At 41.3% G+C, this 20,830-nt stretch overlaps 2 protein-coding genes across 3 annotated transcripts in view; both read right to left on the reverse strand.

The window, feature by feature from the left end:
• LOC126457151 (glutathione S-transferase D7-like) overlaps window positions 1-20,830 on the reverse strand; it is a 137,481-nt gene that overhangs the window by 77,893 nt on the left and 38,758 nt on the right. The window lies entirely within an intron of this gene.
• Window positions 6,735-20,830, reverse strand: part of LOC126457150 (glutathione S-transferase D5-like) — a 45,627-nt gene continuing 31,531 nt past the window's right edge. For both annotated transcript variants that reach the window (XM_050093221.1, XM_050093220.1), the window contains exons 3-6: window positions 20,352-20,410; window positions 19,198-19,336; window positions 8,763-8,924; window positions 6,735-6,958 (exon numbers count right to left, since the gene is read on the reverse strand). In XM_050093221.1, the coding sequence (XP_049949178.1) occupies window positions 6,824-6,958; window positions 8,763-8,924; window positions 19,198-19,336; window positions 20,352-20,410 (495 nt within the window). In that variant the 3' untranslated portion in view covers window positions 6,735-6,823. The remainder of the gene's footprint in view (window positions 6,959-8,762; window positions 8,925-19,197; window positions 19,337-20,351; window positions 20,411-20,830) is intronic.

Consider the following 20,830-nt stretch of genomic DNA (forward strand, 5'->3'; position numbering starts at 1 on the left):
GATGGGTGATACGCAATATGTACCAGAACGAAGAGGGAACAATAAGCCTGAGAGACCAAGAACGAAGTACTCAGATTAAGAAAGGTATAAGATACTGATGTAGACTTTCACACCTACTGTTCAACCCGTACATCGAGATACTGCTATCCTCAGTGAAAGTGACAAAGCTTTGTACGATATGTTCAACGAAATGAACAGTCTAATGAGTACAGAGTATGGATTGAGAGTAAACTGAAGAAAGACGGAAGGAGAAGTAGCAGAAGAGAGAAGAGCGACAACCTTTACATCAGAATTGTGGTTCACAAAGTAGACGATTCTGTTACATAGACAGCAAAACAAACCATGATGAAAGGAGCAAGGAAGATAAAAGGAACAGACTAGCACTGCCACAGAATTCATTCCTGGCCAAGAGAGTCTACTAGTATCAAACATAGGTCTCAATTTGAGGGAGAAATTTTTGAGAACGTACGTTTTGGGCACAGAATTGCATGTCTGCAAGGACTGCGGAAAGCCGAAATAGGAAAGAGTAGAAGCATAAAAGAGTAGAAGCATTTAAGATGTGGCACTGCAGAAGAATGTTGAAAGTTAGGTGGACATGTAAAGAACGAGGAGGTTCTGCGCGCAATCGGTGACGAAAGGAATATTTGGAAAACACTGAGAGGGAGGAGGGACATGACATTAGGACATCGGTTAAGGCAGCTTGCCTTACTTTCACTTCCGTGGCACTAGAGGGGGCTGTAGAGAAAAAAAACTGCAGGGAAAGACAGAGACTGGAATACAAACAGCAAATAATCGCAAACATAGGTTGCAATTGCTACTCTGAGGCGAAAAATTTGGCAAAAGAGAGGAATTCGTGGTGGGCCGCATCAAACCAGTCAGAAGACGACACAACAAGAATCAGAAACTTCCACGTAGCATAAACTCTGTGCAAAATACCCTCGTGCTACTTCTGTAATAGTTTCTCAGCCACGAGTCCGTAGAAAATGGTGTAGATTATGTATAGCATAACTGTTCAGACTGCGAGAGTGAGCAAACCGTTTCCTTGATTATCTTAATGAATCAGGGCTTAGGATTTCCCGCTACTTGTTTCCTGTGAATCCCTCGTTGATGTTGGCCCTCGAAGCAGTTCTTGCAGCGCATGGCATTCTTCGGAAGATGGAAGCAGGCTTCCGGAGATTATAAGTGGATTTGTGGGTAACTAGTTTACTTGAGAGAAGTCTCGGTATGTCATTACGATGTATTTATCATCGAACACTGTAAATCAGCTAAAATTAAATAGTTTCTGAACGATTCACCTCAAAAAGTTAATGTAATTCCAGATCATGATAAAACCGACTACCATAGAATAACAGATCTGGACATCCTCCTATCACCGACTGGCGAGACTGTCGCACAGCCGAAATCTCTTGCATACATCGTCAACCGACGAAATTCTTTGCATATCTTTGATAGTTTAACAAATTCATTTGTTTGTTGGTTTAACAGATTTACTGTTTATTAGTATTGTTCTATTAAAGCTCTGATGGCACACAGGCTATGCAAATAGTGGACTTAAATAACCGTTATTTAATAAAGAATATTCATAGTTTCAAGCCAGAATGCCTGTACTTCCTTAGCCTGAATCGCCAAGAAAAATCCGTTCTCAGATTCTGCGTGTTTCTCCCAATTCCAATGATTCACTATTTCACCACATGGTCCATCCGTTAGCGATGCCTGCGTGGGGAAAGCACCTTTCTTGTTGCTGCTGTATTCTGAAGTGCTGGTAAAGGCAGCGAACTACATATGCTAGACGCAACGTCCCAATAAAATGTAAAATTTGGAAAATAAAAAGCTGTTCAAATCGGGAGGAACCTCACACCTGGACACTACAGTTTGCTGCCTAAGTTACCATTTGACTGAATCCTCCCGTAAGTTTATCCAGTGTTCTGGAGTTTTTAGATGAATGATTGAGTTTATGTATGTACATAGTCTACGCGGCGTAAAGAGAGGTTACTAAGAAAGCAGGTTATTTGAGTGTAACAGTATACCAAAGAGAAGGTAGCAATCTCAACAGTAGTAACAGCAGTAAATATTAGCACAAGATACACCAGTTATACCTGTTGTAGCAATGAAAATGGATTTAAATTTGTAAGTTTTTGCAGCAAGCAGTGAGTATATTTCTGCGTTTTATCTGACAAGCGCAGTGCAACGCATTGTTTTATCACAACAGTAACAATTAGTTTACTGTCTGTAGTACAGTTTATGATTATCAGGGCACAAGCTAAATTAGAAGAAAGAACGATGTCATTAGCAGAAGAGATAATAGAGGGTGTAAATAGCAATGCGGTTCATGAGGAAATGGACGCAGGCGGTCAGTCTGAAAGTCAGGCACAAGCGTCTGTGACAAATACAACAGTAGAAGTAAGTCCGACAGGAGAGATGATCATTAATGTTGTGTTTAGTTAATTATTAAATGAAATGAAAGCTAAAATGAAAACAGGGCAGAGGAAAATAGAAGCGAAAACAAAAACAGGCCAGAGAAAGCTAGAAGACGAAACGGAAGCAGGTCGAAGCAAAGTAGGGCATAAAATTGCAACCAGGCAGACTAGATCTTAGACAGAATATGCAGAAGTGGACCATGGGTTAAAACCTGAACTGAAGGCTGGAAGTAGATATAGAAATTCATTGCAGAAGAGAAGAAACCGAACAGCTTATCAGGAAAAGGATTTCAGGCGTCATAGATGAAGTGGAAGCCAACATATCTGAACAGGCTGAGTGATAAAAGATAAGATGAAGGAAGTATTTGAAAAACAAAAGACCTCAGTTAAAGTAGAATCCTACAGGAACGATCTACAGCTGTAGAAGAAAAGATCAATAAAAGGAACAGCTCTTACAGAAAATTTCAAGGAATGTTCTTATGCGTGGAGGGCCACACTAAAACTTTGAGTCGCACTGAGAAAAGACAAAATTTAGCGCTCTGGAATGCAAAAGAGGAGGATCGATGCACCATATGGATTTTTTACAAGGGATTCGAAGTAACAAACCTGTTCAATGGAGTGAGCTCGATAAAATAGAAGCAGCTTGCGGTTTAATGATGCATGATAGCCACCAACAGGCATATGAAGTTTAAAATTACTGTCGAGCCTTTGACGAGCTTATACAGAAGTTCATTTGATGGTTTTGGTCCCATTAAATCAAGGCAAACGTATAGAGAGAATTTATGCAGAGACCAGGTGATAAGGAAGCGTTTCGGCGTATTGTCAAAGAATGATCAACAACTTTCGCTACACAGAGTTCAAGATCTCCAAATTGAGGGGGTAACTGCCGAATGCTTTCAAGTATGAGTTACAAGACGCCCATGTAAAAAGTTAGGTTACTTGATGAAGTGACTGAAACGGGTGGAAGCTAACTTCAGTAATAACAGAGTACCTGAATCACGTATGAATTATATGAATGATTCACAAAGAAAAACTGGACATAATGGACGTGGAGGACAAGCCAGAAGAGGAGAAAAAACAATGGAGGAAACAACAGAAGAATGGAGGAATAGGACGATAGAAGAAGCAAAAATTAACATTATAATGCTGAAAACAAAGGCGCGCTTGTGTGGCGGTCTACACATAGGCAAATCGACAGTCAGGACTAGTAAATTGGCAGCTGCCAAGCAAGAAGCTAGCAACGAAATAGGAAATTAGTTAGTATTATGAAGCCTGTTTTAAGGAATTATCGGAAGTAATCCAGCAAAGCTAAGCGAGCAGTGATCACGCAGACAGGGGTACAAAGTTAGAAAACTGTAGAATACGATGGTCACACAAACTTGGGTGACATCACGTGCACGTATGTGACACGAGTAGAAGATTGCATACAAGTCGGTCATGCAGACAGGGCTGACGTCACACGCAACAATACTGAGCGAGAGGCAATTGAACCTGGCAGTTATAGCAACTCACATATAAATCCTTAGGGGGATGATTCACTGAGTACCAGTGTTTTAATTACAATGGTTTTAAACTACTTACAAATGCACGAGGTTAAACGCATGTGAAAATAAGGTGATACATTGTGTAATAAACAGAGTAGTTCCTGTTGATTTTAATAACTGCTTCTTCACCCTGTTAGTGAAAAAAAAGTCTGTCTAATTTTAGCTGCTGTCCTCGCAGCGTAGAACGGTATTCTGTTATGTTTCGATACCTTTTTAGCATAAAATGTCACCCTTCTTTGTTTTGACTTTCTCCTTGGCGCCAAAAATGTGCCACGACTGCGGAATGTGACATACGTATACTCATCGTAAGACTTTCTTAATTCAGGTGTACACTGGTTGCCAAAATTGTAGTCAATACTTAACATACATTAGTTACATAAAATCATTGCATATTTGATGTTACTAATGACTACGTGGAATTGTAACTTTATGTACAGTCTGACTGTAGCATAAAGACATTAAATTATCATATGATCTTCGGACGTCTAGGAATTTGCAACACATAGTGAATAACTAATGCTGTTAAAGTGTGTGTGTAATTTGTTTAGGAAATTAATATACAAAGTGATCAAAAGGTCAGTATAAATTTGAAAACTGAATAAATCACGGAATAATGTAGATAGAGAGGTAAAAATTGTTACACATGCTTGGAATGACATGGGGTTTTATTAGGATGGCGCTCCACCCCATATTGCTAGACGCCTGAAAGATCTCTTGCGCGCGTCGTTTGGTGATGATCGTGTGCCAGCCGCCACTTTCGTCAGTCCGAGCGATTATTGGCTTTGGGGTTACCTGAAGTCGCAAGTTTATCGTGATCGACCGACATCTCTAGGGATGTTGAAACACAAGATCCGACGCCAATGCCTCACCATAACTCCAGACATGCTTTACAGTGCTGTTCACAACATTATTCCTCGACTACAGCTATTATTGAGGAATGATGGTGGACATATTGAACATTTCCTGTAAAGAACATCATCTTTGCTTTGTCTTACATTGTTAAGCTAATTATTGCTATTCTGATCAGATGAAGCGCCATCTGTCGGACATTTTTTGAACTTTTGTATTTTTTCGGTTCTAATAAAACCCCATGTCATTCCAAGCATGTGTGTCAATTTGTACCTCTCTATCTATATTATTCCGTGATTTATTCAGTTTTCAAATTTATACTGACTTTTTGATCACCCGGTACACATCAAAAAAAAGTTTTGCATCGCCCAGGTTCCCAGAACTCCTGAAGATAGACTATGACTGTGGATATTGTATCACAGACACAGTCTCTTTGACTGTTCAGAGATGTCACTTAAACCCACCCAAGGATGTAAACAACCATGCATGAGCAGCGCCTATTACACGAAGGGGGTCCGACAGCCGATCACTTCCAGTCATTCCACTAGGAAGGAGGTACACAGCTAGTGTTGTCTGTAATTCAACAATACCAATGCCTAGACGGTCAATACCGAGGTCCGAACGCATCCGATGTTACTTTGCGCCAGGAAGGGCTCTCAACAGGGGAAAGTGTCCAGGGGTCTCGCAATGAACCAAAGCGATATTTTTCGGACATGGAGAAGATAGAGAGACACAGGAACTGTCGATGACAGGCCTCGCAAAGGCCGCCCAAGGGCTAGTACTGCAGTGGATAATCGCTACCTACGGATTATGCCTCGCAGGAACTCTGACAGTAACGCCACCATGTTAAATAATGCTTTTCGTGCAGCCACAGGACGTCGTGTTACGACTCAAACTGTGCACAACAGGCTGCATGATGCGCAACTTCACTACCGACATCCATGGCGAGGTCCATCTTTGCAACCACGACACAATGCAGCGCGGTACAGAGATGGCCCCAACAACATGCCGAATAGACCGCTCAGGATTGGCATCACGTTCTCTTCACCGATGAGTATCGCATATGCCTTCAACCACACAATCGTCGGAGACGTGTTTGGTGGCAACCCGGTCAGGCTGAATGTCTTAGACACACTGTCCAGCGAGTGCAGCAAAGTTGAGTTTCCCTGGTGTTTTGGGATGGCATTATGTGGGGCCGACGTACGCCGCTGATGGTCATGGAAGGCGCGGTAACGGCTGTGCGATATGCGAAAATCCTCCGCGCGATAGTGCAACCATATCGGCAGCATATTGCCGAGGCATTCGTCTTCATCGACGACAATTCGGACCCCCATCGTGCACATCTTGTAAATGACTTCCTTCAGGATAACTACATCGATCGACTAGAGTGGCCACCATGTTTCCAGGTATGGGCCCTATCGAACATGCTGGAATGGATTCAAAAGGGCTGTTTATGGACGACGTGACCCACCAACCATGCTGAGGGATCTACGCCGAATGAGGAGTGGGACAATTTGGACCAACTGTGCCTTGATGAACTTGTCTATAGTATGCCACGACGAATACAGGCATGCATCCATGCAAGACGACGTGCTACTGGGTATTAGAGGTACCGGTGTGTACAGCAATCTGGACCACGACCGCTGAAAGTTTCGCTGTTTGGTGGTACAACATGCAATGTGTGAGTTTCATGAGCAATAAAGAGGGCGGAAATGATGTTTATGTTGATCTCTGTTCCAATTTTCTGTACATGTTCCTGCACTCTCGGAACCGAGATGATGCAAACCTTTTTTTGATGTGTGTATGAACAGGTACATCTCAGAAACGGTCTGACAGTCCGAAAATCGATTCTGAGGCATTAACAAGAAACTGAATATAATTTTGGCAGTCAAAGGCAAATTTATTTCCAGTTTCAATACAAACATAAAGAAATATAAGTTTTATTGCATACTCTAATAGGAAATGACTTACGTAAAATTCTCTTTATTTTTGTGACATTCGTTTCTTAAATTATTAGATATACTTTTTTATTGTCTCACGAAATATTTTCATGTTCTCTGTAACCTTGGCACTTGAGCCTTCAACACGAGAAATCCACTCAGCTATGTTTGCATGTTTAGCAGGGTTTATTCCACTTTTTGGATTGTACTGAAAAGAAAAAATAAAAACATATCCTTAATTCATTCCACACAGGGTTGCTTCAACACTGCGTTGTTTTCATAACCTCAAAAGAGACTGAAGAAAACTGTGAAAGAACATTTATAAAAAGTATAGTATAAAAATGTATAAAAGTCATTGCTATAATACATTTTTTGTTAAACATGGTATGTGAAAAGGAAGAAAAATTTTATAGTATAATATTTGCAATTAATTTAAGAAACCCTTCAAACACACACACACATACACACACACACACACACACACACACACACACACACACACAAATGAACAAAGCACAGACAAAATTTATGGCACCCTGTTGACATTGCAGTACATACATACATAGGTATCAACTATCAAGAACCCTGAATTCATCATCGATGTTCAATGTCAGAGTGTTCCTCCATAAATAGCGATCTTGTACACTTTGGAACCAGTTCTCAAGGACACCTCACTGCTGAAGGTCCTTCTGCAGTTCATCCTCCCTTCGTTTGCTCGGTCTCCGAATTGGACGAGTTTCATCAAGTTTCCTCGCAAGCACTGCTTTAGTCCAGGCTTGTTCTTCACGTTTTCATTTTCTGCGCGATGTTATATTGTTTCACTTGGTCGTACAGGTGCTGATTCTTTCTACGTCTCCACGTTTCTCTTCAGATTGGTCCACAGATATTTTCCGTTCAAAGATCAGCAGGTTCTGTTTCCCTTTCTTTTGTGGAGCTTAATGTGTCCCATGTAACAACGCGGGTACTATTACTGTAGTGTACGTTTCTAGTTTGGCCTTAACTGAAAGATGTTATAATGAAATTATCCGCTTCAGGTTGAAATACGTTTTTAGACCCATTAGCAACACAGTGATGAATTGTTTTAGGTTATTATGCCTGCTGAACCAGGTGCGAGGTATTTAAAACTTTCCATTCTTGTTGTATTCCATATTCTAACCTGTTATGGGATATTATCATAGGCTTCTCTGGATACTTATTTCATTTAAATCTGCTCCATATTAATCCTCAGACCAGTCCTACAGCCATTCTTTGCTAAGTCCTCTAAGGTTTCTGACATTTCTTCATCTGACTCCCTTATGGCTGCAGAGTTGTCTGCATATTCCAATAGCTGTATTCTTCTATTCAGCTTCATTTCTTTACCTTCTCTTTTCATTTGCCGAATTACTTTCTCCAGGACTAAAGTAAAAGGCAATGGTGAAATGGCACCACATTGTGTCACGTCTTTTCTGATGTTGAATTCCTTGGATCGCTCCCCCTGATATTTCACCATGGTTTTTGTCTCTGCAGCACACACCTTTACGAAGTTAACTAAATTCGTTGCTCCGTCAGGATGTTGTACATACTTATTCTGTGTATACTATTATATGCCTGTGAGTAATCCACGAATATTTCCAGGATACGACGGTTTCATTACCGGCTCTTCTCCCCGGTTGTCTCAAGGTGTAAATTTGGTCCATGTAGACCCAAAAACCTGCCTGGTACACTGCAACAATATCTTCAGCAAAAAGACGTCAGCTATTCAAGAATTATTAATGATAACCTTTTGTATGCTACGCTTAGTAAACAAATACTTCTATAGTAAGTTCCTTCTGTTGTTCTTTTTCTGCTGTGGCTGACTTCCAGTCTTTCGAAATGTCCTTCTTTCGCCATACTTCTCTTATGAGGTTGTAGACATTGAAAATAAATTATAAATATGTGCGACATGCTATTGAACGTTATGTCGACGTACAACCTAATTGTTCTACTAATAGCGCTTAGCTTAAATAATGAAGTCTTGCGTAAGATAATGTTACCTCAAGTGTCGCCAAGGACACCACTGTGGCATAATCCGCTACTGTAATTTTCTCCCCTGCGAGCCATTGTTTTCCCTCAAGTATTCTGTTCAGAATCTCCAGTCCATTGTTCACCTTGTCAACATCACTTTGGGATAATGGCTTTCCGGAGAAGGACGGATCCTGTGGAAGACAGATCAATAGCATTCCAGTAACGGAAGTCGCCTAGATTATGTACGCGTACCAATATTAAATCAATAAGTAACATAAAAGTCCGTCGCTTAACAATTATCAATCACTCCCCACACTGACACGACAGAAACCTCTCGGAGACCACCGGGGCACATTTGAATTTTGAGACACGTGACTCGTAATGTTACAATGGCGCTACGCACACTGATGCAGTTTACAGCAGCATGGTTGTAAGTGGGCTGCTTCTGTGTTGGCACCGCTGCGTAGCGCTTTGCGTTGTATCTCTGACTGCGCTTTCTTTGTAAAAGACTCTGTGGCTGGTTGGACTCGTTAGAAGTTAATCGCCAGTAGTGTTAGGCAGTTGGAAGTTAGTGCCCAGCTGTGACGGAAGTACTGTTGGGCAGTTGGAGGTGAGCAGTGATGGATGTTAGATGTGAGAAGCTAGCATTTATGGAGGGCAGAGGTCTGAAGTGTTAGCGTAGGCTAACGATCTGTACATGTTCGACTTGTGGACTGAATATTATTCATGATTATATACCTTGGTACTAGATGTCAATGACGATTTATATTCGTGTCTCAACTGAATGTCACATTATTAAGGTGAAAAAAAAACATTATTTGGTTTGCAACAAAATCTTTCCTTTTTCTAATCACGTGCCTATTAGTAGTTAGTGGCTTTAGTAGTTAGAATCTTTTATTTAGCTGGCAGTATTGACGCTCGGTGTATTGCAGTAGTTCACGTAATGAAGATTTTTGTGAGGTAAGTGTTTAATGAAATGTATATTGTTAGGTTTTCTTTTTAGTCAGGGCCATTCTTTAGAATGAATTATTTGAAACCAGGTTATCTTTTTTTTTGAGCAGTCAGATTGCGTTGCGCTAGGATATTGTGGGTCTCAATCAATCATCAATTTAAGTACAGACTCACAAATGTATATAAAGAAGTTTCATGGTGACGCAGTGGTTTTGCAGCGGCGCAGTTCCTATTGTGGCAGCAGGCAGCCCCGCCGCTTAACTGTGCATGTATACCTGACGCTCACAGGTGAGCTATCTCAGTATCAAGCGATTTTGAGGAAGCTGCTCGGTTAACTTTCCTTTCTTAATAAATTCACATGTTACAGTCTCCCACCGCTACTTGACAGTCGATTAGTAACCTTTTCATTACTGCGCATACACTCAGGAACAAAAGTGTTTCATCATCACGATATGCCGTTCAAGTGCGTTGATATTTAACCGTAACGACAATGGAGTCACTACTGATGTTTTGTAAAGATAGTTACTGTGAGCATTGAATAATGGTAGAGCGCAACACTCGAACGGATTCCAGTATTTCAGTTGAAAGCAACGCATCACCTGGTACGCTTTAGATACGTCTGCGGAACAGTAGATGTAACATTTATCCCGGTGCTGAGGACAATCGCCATTAATGATTGGGTCTGCATCATAACGTTAGGCGCAGAATGTTTGTCAACAACGGACGTTGTTAGATATCTGCACTGGAGACAGATGTTATGGAGACATGGAATCAATTCCTGTCGACAGGTAGTGTTGAGGACTTACACCAGAACGGCTGTCTACGTTCGACAGGTGCACAGGATGTTCGATATGTACGATTTCTGAATCAAAGGAAACGTGGGCTGAGTGCAGCACAACCCAATTCGGCGTTCAAAGAGGCTGCTACAGGACGTTGTGGACACATCAAGCTATTCGGACACAACTGCATGATACGAATCTCCATTCCCGACAACAATGGCGAGCACCACTTCCTGCACCACAACACCATGGATCCAACATTTCAAATTCCAGCAACACTATCAAGGACTACGGCCTCGAACCTAGCATGTTCTCTGCTGTACAGGGAAAAGTCGTCCGATTTGGCGCATCTATATTTCTGGAACTAGTAAACACATAAAATGAATTTTGTTTCAAGATGAACGGGACACTTAGAAAGTTTTTTTCATACTTTGCCACAGGAGTTCAATATGGCCCCCTTGAGATGCACGGCATATGTCAATGTGGTATTCAAATTGTTCCCACACTGCAGCGATCTTGTCTTGAATTACAACTTCCACACCTGCTGTTATGCGATGTCTCATTCATTCATTGTTGTTGGTAACGGAGGCACATGATCAGAATCTTTTATTAACCCCCACAAGAAATAATCACATACAGTCAGGTTCGGTGACTTTGGAGGCCAGTAGTGTAAAGCTGAATCATTTGATCCAGTGCGACGGATACATCGTTCAGCAATCCTTTGACTTAAAAATTCCCGTACATCCATATGCCAGTGTGGGAGTGCCCCATCATGTTAGTAAATGAAGTCGTTCGAATCAGTCTCCAACTGTGAGAAAAGAAAGTTCTCAAGCATATCGAGATATGTGCTTCCTGTAACAGTGTTCTCGGCAAAGGAAACTGGACCCTATACCATTCCTTGTGAAACTTCACGAAACACATTAAATTTTGGAGGGTCTCTCAACTTGTACAACTTCATGTGGTTGTTCCATACCCCATATTCTCACATTATGATGGTTTGTCTTTCCATTTAAATGGAATGTTGTCTCATCAATAAACACGAAGGATAGAAGAAAACTGTCATCCTCCATCTTGCCGTGAACGAAGTTACAGGATGTTCAGCTGTTGAGCTGCACGGCGAACGGATTTCTGCGGACTTCTTGTGAAACCATGGCGGATGCGTTCTGCGATCAGACACTCGGGGACGGCCCGGCGATTTGCCTTTACACAAACAACCTATTTCTAGGAATTACGCATACCATCGCCTAATACTGTGTGCTGTAGTAGGATCCACACTATACCTAGTACGAAAGTCACGCTGAACAATTATTACTGACCCGCATTGCGCGTAACGTAGAACACAAAACGGTTTTTGTTGTCCTGACACCATTTTTACTTGAACTGAAAGTGGGCGCATGTTGCTGCTATCTAGCGGGAACCAAGGAATACTCGAGAGTTTGCTCTTTCCAACAGTACGGTCACGCACATATCTCAAATAACATAACAGTTTTTTTAAGAAATACGATGATCATTTTTTATATACCCTCCATTTACACGATGACCCTTTCGAAATACTGCCTGCATGAAACTTGATCTACCTGAATAGGGCGCATAAGCACAGTACAGATGTTACAGCGTTTTCAGCTGTACAGCAGCAGGTACCACCACCAAGTCACGGTAATAAAAATTTGATCCTCAGTAACCCTACTAATCCAGGTGCTTGTTGTGTAGCTTCTGTCTCTCATTGGCAAAGACTTTCCCGCCCACCCAAGCTTCAGGTTCACTACCACCCAACCCATTGGGTCGATAACGAGGTTTATGCAGTGTTGGTGCACCTGCCAACATACATCATTTGATGGAGGGTGTAGGGAAGAAGGACAGACAATATAAAAAATGTTTGATTAGTGATGCAGGAGAAAATGCATCGTGGGTGCAAGGGAAAAATGTTGACTCAATAGTAACATTTCGTTTTAGTAGTCTACAGATGTAGAAGTAGCCTAAAATTCTTACGGAAAGGAAAAGTTGTGGCATTAACCGCCAAGTTAATGCAGGAAGCAACCAGGACGCGTACAGGCAAGCCACCTGGTAATATCGGAGACTGGGTGCTAAAATAATGCTGGCGTAGCATTGTGCGATGTAGCAGTCGGCCATCGATGTGTGCCATGACGTAACGCTGTGCTTCCAAAGCCATGTACGTGAAAATAGGCGGGCTCCTATCAAATTTAGCGGGGCAGAGTTAAAGTGAATTCTCACAGGTCAGCCATGAGCAGCACTTGTTCCTGGACTTCCGACTCTGACTGGCGCCCTGAAAGCCATGATAGACGCCACGCCAGTCGACGGTGCAGTGTGGGGTCGAGCGCAACTTCAGCCACACGGAGCAGCGTTGCTAGTAGGACATGGTTGTCGTAGGTCTCGAGATGGTGCCGCTGGGTGGAAGCCACTACCAGGGTGTCATCGTCCGACATCCCAACCTTCTCCAAGAGCCCTGTGTTCGCGGTAAAGCGTCTGCGCGCCTGGACGACTGTGTGGCACTGGCTGCATTCCACCGTTAAGTGTGAAGAACAGGAAGAACATAAGTGGAGAAATTACACATTTATTTTCATATCGAGGATGTACTGCTTAACAAGGCAATGAATTCATTTGTTCTCAGTTCCTTCTGTTTCAGAAGGTTAAAGATCCAGAAAGGAAATTATTTTCTAAGTTTCAGTACCCCCTGCTCCTTACAGAAAAGACACTGTGTTACAAGACGACTCAGAATTTGCAACAAAAGGCATAATTTATTTTGGCCTCACTTGTTAACCTTCTCTCTTTCCAAAAGCGTAATTGATGACGATTTTTTCTAAAAAGTTTTAGCAAGTCAGCTGACAATAAATCGCCAGTTCTGTTACAATTTCAGGGGAATCCTGTAGCGTAGTGTCTCTTTAATAATAAACAGCTGGGACCAAAACTTACCAAAGAACTTTCTTTCTGTACCTCAGTTATTTTTGAAATATGAGAAGGCACGAAAATAGTGTACCATATTTCCGTTCCTATCCCATACAGAGTGAGGGAGTGAATCTTCTTACTATGAATATATTCCAGTTCATTAGTGATACTGACTTTGACAACTAGTTAGCAAGGTTTTACAAGACGTTACTGTGTTCACAGCTTCAGAATTACGACAGAGTTCAATTGGGTCTCCTTACTCCGCTGCAAAAATGCATTACTGTTCTATTAGAACTAACAAAGTAGGTGCCTGTGTGTATGTGGATAACAATATTACAAAAACAAGATAGTCATTTATTTACGAACTGCTTGGTACTACTCATAAACAAGGAAATATATATACATCTTTAAATATTTACAAGCTATCTTTAACACATTACAATATAATTATGGTAGAGAAGTTCACCAGTTCACCTGAATGGGGATATAAAAAGAGATATAGTAAATTTTTTTGCTGCAATTTATTTTCATATTTCTGAGTGAATATTGAGAAGAAATCATTTTGTAAGTTTCCATTCCAACCGTACAGTATTAAAAATACAATTTGCTACAACATTCCACCAAAATTGCAAAATTGCGATTTATTTTTGTCTTACTTGTTAACTTCTTCTCATTTGAAGAAACATCATCATTTGTCTTGTTGACAGGTTTAATTTTTCCCTTTTTGTTAAAATACGGTATAAACTGGCACAAACCTTGCAATGCTTACTGCTACAGAATTGTGAAATAAAGTGTATTATTAAAATGCAGCGGGCGACTAGAGTGATAAATAGCTTAAGGAAAACCTCATTGTGTCGGGGTGCTGTTAAATAAAATAAGAAATTTCACTCAGCCGTAGTAGACTGTTCTGTCTGGCGCCACTGGCTCGGGTGTAGTATCGACTATCCCTCTTACGGCCATTGCCAATATCTATGAGGAAGAGTTGTTATCTGTGGGTTGTGTCCTCAGAAGGCCTTTGCTTGCCGCTTTATATACGGAATTCGCTGGCCCGAGAGAGAGGCACGAAGTTTGGGGTTTGTAACTGACCCTCAGAGCTTTACTCGGTCGGCTCTTTGGTCGTAAATATAGCCAGTAGTGTTGTGTGTGTATTAAACCGAGACCTAGAAACGACGGAGAGGCTTCGTCCCTGGTACAGCTCTCAGTGGCTCACAACCCCACAATAGGTTACAGCAGTCCACTCACCCCACCGCCGCCCCACACCGAAACCCGATTCGGTCCCCAGTGGACATGCCCCCCCCCCCCCCCTCCCCGAGAATATCTCATCATACACCAAACCAGACGAGAGACGAGTGTAACCCCAAAGTTTAGCATGGTAGCGTAATTGTGGTGTACTCGTGTGCAAAAAGCCCTGACCTAAGCCGAACTGAATACCTGTAGGATGGGTAAGAACATCTTAGAACGTCGACTTCGCTTCAGGCCTCAGGATTCATTTTCACAACCTTCTCTGGTTTTGGATCTTGAAGAAGAATGGTCTGTCATTCAACCACATATATCTCACTGAAAGCGGCCCCAGCATTCAAGCTGTCATAATGTAGTAGGCTGATCGCACCCCATATTAATGTTCACTAATGTCCGTGTAACTTTTGACCAGGTGTGTGTTGTGGCCTTCAAACAATATGAAATGAGGTGTAGTGTGGTGGCCCTCATCTACGTACCCTCAGACGTAGAGTTGAAATATTAGAAATTTTTGTTGGTTTCGTTGTCTAGGGGCTGGGATACGTAGTTGCCACATTACAAGCCAAATACTACTGAGTCTCCAGTATACAATATACATATGAATCGAATGCTCGAAGTTTCTATCACTAGGCAATTGCGAACTATGAATGTAACATATAAATTTATAAATGAAAGATTGCAATTAAATAAAATCTACAGATACTATCTTAACGACTTTAAATGATGAGTACGATAGTAAAAGTACTTTTGAGAATGCGGTATATTTCCGCAAAACACTCATTGGTGTCGATGGTCCAGCAATTAAAAAAATATAAGTTGTATAACAGGGAAACAATAGATTCCTACTGCACTTAATTAGTTATGAACAGCAACAAAGCTCGCGAGATATTCACTTCTAAACTCACACTACGTCTTCACTGTAGAGGACACGGAAATCTCACAGGTGCACAAGTTGGCACACCGAAGTATTTCTATCTGCCGCGACTACGCGCAAACCGCTCCACACTCTACTAGTCTCTCTAGCGTCCGTCGCGCCGTCGCGTCCCGCATTCTCCGTGTCCTCTCCCGTACTGTCCCGTACTCTCCCTCACTCTTCCAAACTCCCCTGTGTCCTCTTCGGAAACAATGCTCTTCCCAAACCTCCATACATCTCTCTCAGTAACGAGCGCTGTGGTTGGCTAGAGCGCTCCCTCCATGTCTCCAAGCCAACGTACACTCACAAATATATTGAAACACATACGAAACACTGGATTCACATTTAAATACCTTGAAATGAAATAAATATTCATACGGCTGGACCAAAAAGACGCTCTAACACACATTATTAGGCACATAAACAAATTAAATAAACATATATCAAAGGTATATATGACGGTAGTATCTGTTCCCGAAAGAACAGTTACCGTGGATGACCATGCAGCTTTGCTAGAAATGAAATGATAATTAAATAGACACCCTAGTTAAAAATATGGGTTCCCGGCCTTTGACCTTCTTGTGCGAACGCACACGCTATGCCCGAACTCGTACGGGACTTGATAGATTAATCTGCCACGAGTAATGAGTATGATGGGCAAACATGTATTAGGCGCACTACGAATGTAGTGGTGTGGACATGTTGGGAATGTGGATCTCACGGGGGGCGTACAAGGGATAAGTCCCTGCAGACGCACTATCCTCTGTGCCCACGGTGGCTCAGGTGCATAGAGCGTCTGCCATGTAAGCCGGAGATCCCGGGTTCGAGTCCCGGTCGGGGCACACATTTTCAGCATGTCCCCAATGAAGTGTATCAACGCCTGCTTGCAGCTAGGGTGTCTATTTAATTATCATTTCATATATCAAAGGAATAGAACAAAAGGTAGGCCAGTAGCCTAATGTCTCTGTGCTTTCTAAAACACAGTAAATATTTAACCAATTAGTTCATGAATAGTATATATCGGATATATACGAAGACATAAATGAATAAATATATTTATAAGCATGCTGCTACCGTTTTTTCGTGTCACTGTGGAGTACTTATGGCCTGACGCGATCGATAGTAATCGGCCACTTTGACCTCCAATAACTCATGCACTGTTCAAGTTACATGCCTGTTATTTATACCAATTTAGGTTTGCACTAATAGCTTCCTAAAGACTTGTAGATCGACGAAATCGGATGGACCGTTTAGATTTTTGAAATTCGTTGCTACGTGTTACTTGTACAATTTATCGTCAGATACTAAACTTTAAACCAATAAATATACTGAAAACCTGATTACACTATCAGAATCGTCGTGCAAATACTGGTAATGTACATGTTTCTTTTTGAGGTGTCATGCTTCATCTGGCAACTATTAATGTCTATACGAAACGTGAAACGTCTGCCATTAAGGTTTCACAAAGTTCGCCATCTTCGGCACTCCGAGCGTGTCTCCTTCATCGACACAGCATCACAATGGAATTCCCAGCCACGTGGCTGGACCGGCCGTTGTACGGCATCACGCGGTTGCTAAGCTAACATTTGGCACTACGTGACTGCTGCCGAGCCGCGACCCGCCGAGAGGCCAATCAGGGTGCCACAACTCGCTCTTTACCTCACAGAATGAGTGTGTGTGTGTGTGTGTGTGTGTGTGTGTGTGTGTGTGTGTGTGTGTTTCGACTAGTACCCGCGGCTGCAGATTCAGTTTGTGAACGTCTTTGCAAAAGGACGTCTTTACACTACTTGTGGGGAGTAACAGTTGGAGAGTCAGAACATCTGAAGATGAATGAAGATTGGAAATCACTTGCAGATGAATAAATCGTACGTGACAGTGATTTTATAGTATTTCTCAATTGGAATTACGCATTGTGCCAGCCGAGACTAAATAGAATGATATTGTTTCCTTACTGTATGATAATAATTGAAGGCGTTGTAAATTCAAGAGTTTTTGCACCGTGTCTCCTAGGCCACAGCGTCGTGTTAGCAGTTTTAGTCGCGCGGGATTAGGCGAGCGGTCTAGGGCGCTGCAGTCATGGACTGTGCGGCTGATCCCGGCGGAGGTTCGAGGCCTCCCTCGGGCATGGGTGTGTGTGTTTGTCCTTAGGATAATTTAGGTTAAGTAGTGCGTAAGCTTAGGGACTGATGACCTTAGCAGTTAAGTCCCATAAGATTTCACACACATTTTAGCAGTTTTAACAACACACAGATAGTGTGCTGCCGTATAGGAACGAACATAATTAACTATGATGGAATCTGTCGCCAGCAAGAATATATTACGATAGACCGAGGAATATTTGCGAAATTAGGATGTGTACTGCAATAAATTGCTACTAATTGCAGAATATCTGTACAGCAATGTCTTTGTGGAGCCTATATAATGTTGGCTTGGAGGTTCAGATTTCGCTGACTAACACTCCATAGAGTTTATTGCTGAACCGAAGCAATTCTTTCTAATTTCCTCTAAAACACGGCGAACTACTCTGTGCACGTTTTTTAGCGGCATGTATCCCACTGAAGCCTTATTCAGTTGAGTTTGCTCTTGGAGGGCACAATGTCGCCAGTCACAACCATTACGTTAAAGTGTGCTGTAACATTAGGTCTGTAAAGGTAGTCTTACCATGTTGAGCATGAAGTAGTTCACTTCAAAATTGAAGAATGACTAAATGGAAATATAGCCACATTTGCACCCGTATCGCTCGGTGGTCACTCTAAAATCTGAGATGATGCTTTAAATAACTGACAAGTAAATCTATGAGCATGGATTATCATAACCGAACAAATGAAAAATATCCTCGATTTAATGCTGTACTGCCCTTTGTCATCTTCGTTTTCTTGTCATAGTCATAGTGTTAGTAATTCACGTTATTTATTGCATTATTCGTCTATCTCCATTTTCCTCACGTTTTCATCCAACCCTAAGCTAAAATTTTACAGTAATCACCCGCTGAGCTGTTGGTTGATTTGAGGGGAAGAGACCAAACTACGAGGTCATCGGTCTCATCAGATTAGGGAAGGATGGGGAAGGAAGTCGGCCGTGCCCTTTCAAAGGAACCATCCCAGCATTTGCCTGAAGCGATTTAAGGAAATCACGGAAAACCTAAATCAGGATGGCCGGACGCGGGATTGAACCGTCGTCCTCCCGAATGACCCGCTGAGTGCATCGAAGTTACCTCCCACGTTTTCAATGAAGTACAAAGTCATCCACTGTTGAATACTGTATCTCTTATTCATCAGGTTGAATAGCTGAATTTGATGGAATTCAACCTGCCGTTTTAGCCGCAGCCTCTCTTTGAATGTTTACTTCGAAGCTGAGTGACATACCGTTCTATTTCTATTTAAAATCTATCTGGTTATTAGTGGCAAGCTATTCTACTACAATAGCTTCTTCGTGAAAAAATTCTGCATTATTAATAAACAATGATAAGACGATATTGAAACACCCTCTCAGACTTTGGGATGAGTATTCAGAAAAAGTACAAAATCAAATTCAGAAAATATTTTCACGTACTCTATAGGCTCGTGAGCACTCCAAAATTTTATTATCCACGCAAACTTTTGCACGAAAATCTCGATACGCTAATGTCAGCTACTTGTATAATTTTGAGACTCATAAATTACGTAGAGCTGCCATACTTACAATAACTTTCAAAATTCCATTGTAGAAATCTTGATCAAAATACAGCCTCTGGTCTACGAGGACACGTTTCTGTAGATCTCTTGGATACAGGGAATCGTCCCTTGCATATTTTGATACAAGGTATGTTACAATCGCTCGGCTGAAAAAGAAATAAGAATAAATTTCACTTAATAAAAGTCCATCATAAACCACATTCTTCAGACTTTTAAACGGAATGCGCTGGGCCTGATTCCGATGGAATATGAGAAGAAATGTCACTATGCAACTATTGAATATGTATATTTTGCAGGCCAAGTTACGAAACATCAAAGCTCCATCTACATTGCAAACAATTCATTTGCATTTGGAACTGTACAAATAGTGAGCAGACTGTTGTACCGTTATTAATTAAAATCAAAAAGATTCCATAGACCCTAGAAACATGACACATGATGAATATAAAAGAATGATGCACGGACATTTAATTCCAAGTTACTGGAGGAAGGCATTACACGTGACGAGAAAATTCATTGATATGGCTTCTGTATACTTACGCAATCTCTATCGAAAAGTTTGCTACCCAAATTAAGCCACAATGCTCCGAATCTAACCTGCAAATAGAACATATGTAACAGTGACATGAAATTTCTCATTATATATTTAAATGACGTTAACGGGTAGAAACGTTTAGGTCAGTTTCATATTCCTGGAGCTGTTACAGAAGTTAGTTATAAGTTAGTACTTCTTTGTCATCATTCTGCAGGAAAAGTTGCCCCCGAAGCAAGTACATTAAGAATTTACGAAGCTGTTAGGCCTAGATAAAGTAGTTTTTATTTTCCTTCCTCTATGTTTTCTTCTCAGGAGAAGTATGAACTACTGGTCTTTCTTCATCGTCACAAACAGGATATGTGCTATATGTAGGGCCTATTTTAATTAGTAACGAAATTACTCTATGGCGGAAGATATGGTGCGTTGGGAAGCCTAAAATTTTGTGTTGGGCGGGCAATCTGAAAGGTTTGGAGTGGAAATGGAGCAAATTAACCGTTTGAGTCGAGGGCTTCTGGTCCCAATCCATGCATGGAACATAGTTTCAACTTGTCTCCAAGGTTCGTTCAGTTCTAACATGTCTCAATTAGTCGCTCAGTTCTAGCTTGCATTTGTTCACTCATACTAACCTTTCTGCAATATTCAAACCATTGTCAACAAGTGCTGGAACCGTGCGCTGTGGATTTATCTGGAACGAAAAATTATTCGTTAATGAAATACTGAGAATGGTGTATCTTTTCCATGCTGCTTTAACTAAATACAAGATACAAGAACAATCATTTTCCCTCAGTAATAAAGCAGTCATATTGTAAACCGGGAATAATCAAGGGAGACCTTCCTTAAATCAGTGAAACCAACGTCTCATCATATCGAAACTTAACGCTATCAGTAAATTACATAAACATTATCAGCTATCATTAACGTACTTAGTTTTCAGCATGACTGTCCTGTAACACCATAAAGCTATAAACTCCTAAGAATTTATGTGAGTTTCACACATTTTTAAATTTAAGCCTATCTGTAAATGAAGATTCAGTAGTGAAAGCAAAAATTATATTGTGTTACAAAGTCTTCTCGTTTTTTGTGGTAATGTTCAATAATAAGACTA

The sequence above is a fragment of the Schistocerca serialis genome, chromosome 2 (assembly GCF_023864345.2).
Source record: "Schistocerca serialis cubense isolate TAMUIC-IGC-003099 chromosome 2, iqSchSeri2.2, whole genome shotgun sequence".
NCBI lineage: Eukaryota > Metazoa > Arthropoda > Insecta > Orthoptera > Acrididae > Schistocerca > Schistocerca serialis.